General features: G+C 37.2%; 1 protein-coding gene across 2 annotated transcripts; it reads right to left on the bottom strand.

Moving 5' to 3' along the window:
* Positions 1-30: 30 nt before the first annotated feature.
* On the bottom strand, positions 31-7,572 carry LOC114754006 (probable ubiquitin-conjugating enzyme E2 23). 2 transcript variants are annotated; one of them, XM_028942728.1, is made up of 8 exons: positions 7,441-7,572; positions 4,358-6,427; positions 2,795-2,932; positions 1,961-2,425; positions 1,599-1,665; positions 1,368-1,507; positions 908-1,219; positions 31-390 (listed from the first exon to the last, which is right to left on the bottom strand). In XM_028942728.1, the coding sequence occupies exons 2-8, from the start codon at positions 6,425-6,427 to the stop codon at positions 136-138; spliced, it is 3,447 nt and encodes a 1,148-aa protein (XP_028798561.1). In that variant the 5' UTR covers positions 7,441-7,572; the 3' UTR covers positions 31-135. The 2 variants fall into 2 exon arrangements, with proteins under 2 accessions (XP_028798561.1, XP_028798560.1); XM_028942727.1 differs by lacking the exon at positions 7,441-7,572 and adding an exon at positions 7,229-7,377.
* Positions 7,573-8,541: the final 969 nt, after the last annotated feature.

The following is an 8,541-nucleotide window of genomic DNA, read 5'->3' as shown; positions in this document are numbered from 1 at the left end:
AAAAAGGCTCCAACGTGATCAATGAAAACATAGACGAAACAAGAGAACCTTCACATTTATCAGTACCTTCTTCAATATTTTGAATATGGGTGACGTGTTGAAATTAAAGAGATACTATATCTTTATGATTCAAATTCACGCTGACTCTTTCAGATGCTTAAATTCCTCACAATCAGCTCCAACCTCATTTAGTGCCAAGAAAAGCTTTGGCATTATCTTGGCTAACCCCAGCTTGAAACCAAGAGAAGTTGAATTCTGATCAGTCTTGTCACCGGCAGACGCATCTCTAGTCAGAGAACCAATCAAGCAACCTTTCATGTATGCATCACAAGCCTTAAGGATATAGTGACCACGCCTCCTGAAATGTTCCTTGATGAGCATTTCGAAGTCCTAGAAATTTCATCAGCACGATAACAGTCAAATTATATGGCACAATCAAAAGAAACTACAGGACCAACTGCCCAGAGAGACACACACATTAAATCCACAAAGGGTGTCTGGTAATTGTAGATGCTACAAAATTTTCGCCACATCAAGTAGGAATTTTGCATTCTAGGACATCACAAATTGCCACAATGAGCGGAACAATTTGAAAAGTAACTCATAATTAAAAAAAAAAAAAATCAGCTCCATTTTGTATTCTGTTCATTCACACATTACTTGATTTTTATGCTCGTACTAAAAATTTTCTCCAGTAAATGTGTTGCTTCGCAATACCCAGGAGCTATAAGAATTATTGACTAGTATCATGCACACATTACAACCTAATCAGGGCACTAAGTGTGCATAACACAATAGTCCTTTATCTACCAAACACGATGATAGGAATGACTGAACAAAACCTACAAGGTCTGAGGATGCTTAAGAGATATTAAAAAGGTATTTTATACATCTTATTCATAATTACCTTGGGGGGTCTCCGCATAAGATACATAATTGTCCTGCAGTTATCTAAAAACGTATGTTCATTGTATGACAACGAATTTTTCTCTCCTTCAGCTGTCCCAATCTGCTTGTCATATCCAGCCTCATTGAAGTATGGCTTTGAGTTGAGCACAAGCCCTTGCAGTGAAACCAGCACTTGAAGAATGCTGGAGGATTCTGGATCCCATACCTCATTTCCTTTGCCCGTCCATGTATTTAGAAGGCTTAAGCACACCTTCCCTTCCTCATATAAATTAGGGTTGATTCGCAAACCACCAGAATGATAGTATGCTGACTGCAGCATACAAGAAATTGTTAAAAAACACATGATATTTTAGTAAAATCCAACAAATTGAATAAGAAACTTCTAATTAAATATCCTGGATGATTAAAAAATATATATATATAGAACTACTTACGACTTTAAAATATGTATTTCTTACCGGTGGAACATCAGGATACTCTGATGGAAGGTGAAAATCAAAGAAAAAAAGACCATCTTGGTAAGGGGTCCCAAATGCCCCCACTATAACTGCTCGTAAGAGATCCATTCGATCTTCATAAACTCGTACATATATTCCATCTGGCAATTTTTTTTTTTTCAGTTGTTTACACGCTGAAATGTAAAATCAATAAACTTCGAATTTTGATTAGTTTCAGTTAGCAACACTCACCTGGCAGGTTATTCTGTAGTATGCTCCAATCTTGCTGGACTTTCTTATACCATTTGCGACTTTTAACCTGAAAATGAATAAAAAAATCATGTAGTGGTGTTCGTATGTTATAATGGAGAAAATGCAGTCCAAAGAAAGAAACAAAAAATTAGAGGGAGAATTACAATCAAGTCATAAGAAAGGGATTTAATTATTACTCTTTACCATTCATTTTCATCCGCACAAGAGCTGGTCTGTGTGTGTCTTAATATTCATGAAACGAATATAAATTATAAAACTAGAAAGCTACTATATCATTTTATCTTATCCTAACTCTATTGTCCTATAGCTATAAACATATCAGAAATAAAGCAAAGCAATACCTGTCCATTTGCACCAATAAAATAGTGGTCTGCAGGATCTCTAGTTATATCAAAGCGTTTGAAAATGCAGTCATCGTCAAAACTTCCAGGAGAATTTTCAGTCCTCAAGCCACATAAAGCCTCAGATCGTTCTGTAGAAACACTTTCCTCGCCTTTGTCATTTTTATTTTCTGAATCATCACTGTCAGTGATCATAGGTTTCTGCCTACTAGATTCATCAGTAACTTCTATTGCCTCAGAAGCTTTTGTAATTTCCTCTGAAGGAAGTTCACTTTCTCGTTTTGATTGCAAGTGAACTGATTCTCCATTTCTTTGGCCCCTTGAGAATATTCCAGTGGCAAGTCTAGTAACAAATCGGAAAGCAGCTAGGGGAACAGAAAGTGCTCCAGCAGCCCCAAAGTCATTCTCTCCACTCTCTTCTTCCTCAGATACATCACTACTTGAATTTTCCCTCTCAATATCCTGCACCCCATCATCTTGTAAAATTAAAAAATGAGCTTCATAACTTTGATCAACATCTACTGCTCTGATTAAGAAGTAGTTGATAAATATAACATCAACCCCAATACATTGTATTCACCCAAGGAGCTGACCAGAAGACATCCTCTTGATATAAGTAAACAAGAATTTCTTTCTGATATGATTAATTTTACAAGCACTACTGTAGACTGCCATAGATATCTATACAAAGGAAGGGAGAAAAAACTGAAAAGCATGATTTTTCAAAGCACCAAATATTTCAAGACGAGCTTTATATTTCCATAGGTTTCCCAAGAGAAAGAAACGACATATCTACTGACGGAAACTCAGCAATGCTAGGACATGAACATACCCTTTGGAATCCTGAGGGCCTTCCTTCTCATCATCATCATCGACAGTTTCCCAGCTTGCAGCATCACTTAAGTCACTCCCAGCAGCAATTGATTCATCATCATCATCTCGACCAACAACATAGATTGCTTGGGGTCCAACCTACAAATAAAACTAATAATTAATTGATAAAAGGGCAAGTCATATCACCAGACACCATAGCATATCTACAAAATTAAAAATTTTAGGCATATGAAGCCTACTCTCTCTCTCACGTTGCCTCTGAGGCCCAAAATATACAAGAAAACCAAATCCTCTGATTAATGCATTATTTCAAAATGAACTCGAAAGATCCCAAAACTCAAAATGCAGTATATTATGCAAAAGGCAAAGACCATTCCAAGTAAATATTCAAAAGCCTGCAGCAACCTCATATAGAAGGAAAGAACATTTTGGCACTGATTTTCAACACCTCTACTCCATTATATGATTTCAAACCTGCTATGAATTTGCCAACTTCAGATAAAAACCAGACAAAATATCATTGAAATACAATTTAAGTGGTCCATAACCTTTCAACTCACAAAAATTACCTAGAAAGAAACACACCCTTGGTTCCCTTATCATGACTCTGAAACACTAGTAAGATCCCAGAGGTCTGATTCATCCCATTTTTGTCTTGGCGATACAGACAATAAACCTAGACACCATTTGCTTAGAGATCAATGATATTTACTATTCTGGTTCACTCAAGCTTCTGGGGCTAATTTTAACATGCAAAAAAAATTTATAAATTGTTATCTGGCTTACAATTGAAGAATCTGACTAACTTCATGGAGTCCATGGTTAGCAGGGTTGTTTGGATATTCTTTTTGTATTCTCTACTCGGTATTTAGACTTGGACATCTTTGGTCATATTTGGTTCTTTATGCCCATTGATTAATAATCTAGGGCCCCAAAATTTAGGTTATTCAATCCTCAAGTTTCTGCACCCCATCTAACTAAAGAATTCCGAGCAGTCAAAGCTCTAAAGATTCCTTTAGCTATAGTGCAAAATAACCAAGGCATGCAGATTCCTTTCTACTCTATTCCTCCAGCATTCCTTTCAACTTTTGCATCACACAACCTTCAGATTCGATTCACACAGATTCATATCCTAGACGAATTTTCCTGATTTTGCAAGCCTACTCACATGATCACATCCCAAAATAAATTTTTAATGTAATTTCAACTTTCACAGAGCTTCCCTACACCTTTTCATATCGCCATGAAGGACCAGTTCTCTGATTATAGATATTAGCATAAAGTTCTTACATTACCAAGAAGCACAGAATACCATTTTGGTCCAACCAAGGCCTGATTATGTTGAAGTCGTGCAAATTTTAGCAGATTCAACTCGGTATCAAATTTCAAATAATTAAAATAATTCTTCAGATCCTCATCATCCAAAATTGAAGAAGATGAGTAAAGCATTGCAGTAGTACCATAACAGCAAAAACCTAGTAAATGACTAAATGCAGCATTCATTTTTATCTAAACAGGAAAATACAGATGAAACAAGTGGTAGAAATTATATGACAAACATACCGTTGATACCATCCCATCAGCCCAGGTAACTTCAATATCACCACTCTTTAGGCCAGTAATATTTCCAACCCAAGAGAGGTCTGAAAACTCCACATAAGTCTCACCACCAGAGGCATTTTCCACTTTATTGCCATCTATTCTGTATTTCATTCCCCTTTTAGCTCCATTTTCCTCATTTTTATGCTTTGATATCTCAGCAGCCTCTCCAGCACCAGTATCAGAGGAGATAGACACAGGTAACAGCCGAACAACCACATCCCCATAGCAGTAATCATAGTCAGGATGGCCCTCTAGCTCATATACACTGACAACTTCCTCCTTCTCAAACTCTTTAGGGTCTTCTGCTCTAACAACTGGTTTTAACCACCTCACACAGGCTGTCCGCTCTTTGGCGTTAACACTTTTAACAACACCAACACGCCTAATTTGACAATTACCTTCACCATCACCATCAGAGATCTTCTCCACCACATATTGTTCTGCAACAAATTCATGGTCACCTGGATTATCTATAGGAATCAAACTTATTGAATGTAGCCCATGCTGTATTGTTCCATCCTGCCATGCAACATCCACTGTTGTTCTTGTGTTAACAATCAAAAGAGCTTTTTCAAAATTCTCTTCTTTCTTCCGGGCCCTTTTGTCTTTCCTGATCACAACTTTTCTTATCTTCTTGCGGTGCAAAGGCCATGCTTCATGAGCATGATCTTTTGGCACTGAGATAGAACTGCAATGTGAGCTAGAATCCCGTGAACAATTACTTCTGACATTTCCATCATTCAATTCATTCCCTTCCAAGGCATTCACTGGATCAATGTCCATGGCATCCCTACTTCCACTACATTCCTCAACTGCAGGTTCTTCTGAATCACATCCACTTCCTGTCTGGTTAGAATCTATTTCACTGTTGACCGAATCATGAGGTTCTGATTTGGATATGCCTTTCTCCGAAGAAATTGTGGATGACAGTGCCGATGAGGGTAAGAGACACCAGTCACCCAATTGCCAATTCGCATGAGCAAAACAAGACAACAATTTTAAGTTTTTTGGACTCTGTTCTTCAGCTGGGGCAGTTGAAGAATCCGGTCCATAACCTGCAGATGCTATCCAATAAACAAACACTGATCCTACTGTAACCTTGGTGACAGTTCCTTCCAGCCTATTAGCTTTCCACAAGCCAGATAACCATCTTGAATTCTTGAAAACTGATGAAGAGCTAGCCCTTACACGTTGCCCAGGATAATAAGGGAAATGTCCGTCTTCAAGAATATTCTTAGAAATTGGCTTAAGTTGCAATGGATCTGCTTTGGTGACTTTACACACAGAACCATCATCAAATAAGACTGTCACATTATCTAAAACATCATCAATTCTTCCCAGCCAGGGCCCCAGCACCACATGGTCACCAACAGTAAAATCTCTAATACGTTTCAAGTCTTTCGTTGAAACATCTTTTATTGTAGATCCATCAGGAGCCAGCAAATCAACAGACATATTCACATCAAAGACTACACCCACTTGCCCAGTAGGGTCTGAAGCAGCGGCAACAAAATCCCCATGTAAAAATCCTCGATCAACAACTTTTACGTCACTAATATTTTGGGTGGATTCAGATTCATCCATCCACAGTACCCGTAACTGGTCAGCCAAAAGTGGAATAGTCTTAGAATTCCCCTCAGTCCTATCCAAATCTCCACTGGCATTATTATTGGTGTCACTATTGCCTTCATCAATGTTATCCTCATTGTCAGCATCACCCTCATCATCCTCATCGTCCTCATCATCATCAGTAATGCTGCTATCTGAATCTGAATCACCAGCAACTTCTGTCACAATCCCAATCATACCGTTGGAATTATTCTTCACGACATCTTGCCTATAGATATAAGAGGTATTACTTTTCGGGCATGAACAGTCATCAGGTTTGTTAACTTCACTGCTTTCAGTATTTACACTTGGTTGGCTAAGAAACCCACTAGCAAGATTGCCTTGGCTTGAAAAACTACCATGGTGATCATTCATAGTAGACTCAGTGTCTTCGGAATGATTCATATGCTGTTGAACTCCCATCTGAAAGCACATACAGAGATGTCACAAGATAGTTATTTTAAGTCTTGTTATTCACCTTAAAATTAACAAGAGAAAGTGAGAAACAATAATTCTTCAACAAGTTCTACTAATGCTCTACATACAGTGAATATTGTCCAAGATTTAAAGCCAGAAACGGGGGAGGGATTCGATTCAATTCAATTTTCCCACCCTCCTCCTCAAGGGAAGAAGAAAAGGCCTTTATTTCACACATATCATCTCGGCAAACTAATAGCTCAGTAAATTACGCATTGGACAAGGGGGAAATTTTCCTTTTAGTATCAGTAATTCAAGGCCAATATTCCGAAGTTATATGCATGGACAGTTCTTGCAACCACTTCAGAGCTGAGGTTATTAGGGGGGGAAAATGACAGCAACCAAAAGAAAAGGAGTATTAAAAGGCATAAACATGCCAACTCAATAAATTACATATCGGCCAGCAGGAAAACTTTTCTTACAGTCGGCGGAAAAATAGAGTAACAGGAACCAAAAAAAAGGATAACTAGAAGACATAAGTACGCCTGCATTGATCAACTGTTCGACAATCGCAAGCTACACGTGCAAAGGATCTAAATCACAGCAAATAATTAAGCAAAAATCCGGTTTAGTGGTCATCTTAAACTTGTTTGCGAATTTAAATGCACGCGCAAAGCATCATAAAGAAACCATGTATCTAAATCAGATAGTATCATACTCGTCATTTTGTCAAATAAAATTCAAACTTCAAAGATTAAAAAAGACAAATAAATGGCTTTGGGGTAGCTCAAAAGAATAAAAACAAACGGGAAAGTGATAAAATATCAGACAAATCGATCGTCCAATAAAACGAGAAAAAATAGATGAATGAGCTGAGTTTTGATGATGCGCTGCCTCCTCGGGAAATTGCAGAACGAAAGAGATGTAAACATAAAAAGAAAACACCAACATTAACCTTTTTCTTTCTTCGGGAAAAAAAAAAAAAACTTTTGGCACGATAAAAGATCATTCAAGAATACCTTGAGAAAAAAAAGAAAGATGAGTAAATTAATCAAGCAGTAAGAGACGAGGAAGGAGAATAAGAAGAGCTCGTGTTTGCAGAGACGAATAGCTTCTCTGTCCCGCCGAGGTCACAGAGGAACCAGAAATAAAATTTGAGAAACAGAGGAACGGGGAGGAGCTGCAGCCTTGTCTTAAATAAGCTGCATTGTAGGGGCAAATACGTAGTTTCACTGTCATCCAATTGCTTATTTTTTTATGATTTATTATTAGTGTGTGATAAAATGACTTGGTTACCCTTGTCTATTCCATTTGGATTAGGGGCCAGGACGACCTTCAATTGCAGATCAGGCCCTGTCAGGGATCCCGCAAAGCGGCAGGAGGTAACCTTAACCCACTAGCAGTCGTTTATTGGTTTGGGTAACACAAAAGGCATGTTTGTAACTACGCATTGGTACTAATATTGACACAATTTTTCAAATTTGTATGAATAAATATAAAATTAATTTTTTTTCAATTTTTAAATAGAATTAATGACTCTCTTTAGATTATATGATAATGCTCGAAGTGCTTTCAAAGAAAAAAATGGGAGAAAGTTTATATTACAAGCAGCAATATCTCTGAAAAATTAAGAGAATTTATATTTGACCGACTAAATGGGGGAAACGAATAATGGTGGAATCATGCCAAAGGAAGATAGATATCAAGTGGAAGCAAAGAAATAAAAGGGTTGCTTTGGTCATAGGCAGGAAAAGTAGCCTTCCATGGCAAGTATGAGAGAAGATTATGTGAACTTGTTTCCTTATATATTAGTGGCAAACGCAAGGTATATTAATAATATGGATGCGTGATGTCATTTAAAGTTTAAATTATTTTAATTTCATCCCCTAAAATAGTTTAAATTTTAAGAATCTAGACATGACATGTCTTTCTCTTCAAATAAAGCTTTTTGTGTGTGTGTGTGTGTTGTATTCTTGTTGCATCCATTTTTTTAAGGAAAAATAGAATAAAATAGCCATTCCTAGACTACAGAGCAGCTGTTTACAATTGCATAGAACTTTTTTTTATTCATTTCCTTATTTTGGTTTATCTTTTGACCGAATTTTCATATTCATTTAGAT

Source organism: Neltuma alba, unplaced genomic scaffold, assembly GCF_004799145.2.
Source record: "Neltuma alba isolate B1F8T4 unplaced genomic scaffold, ASM479914v2 tig00008388_pilon, whole genome shotgun sequence".
NCBI lineage: Eukaryota > Viridiplantae > Streptophyta > Magnoliopsida > Fabales > Fabaceae > Neltuma > Neltuma alba.
This window is presented reverse-complemented; position numbering and strand designations above follow the sequence as displayed.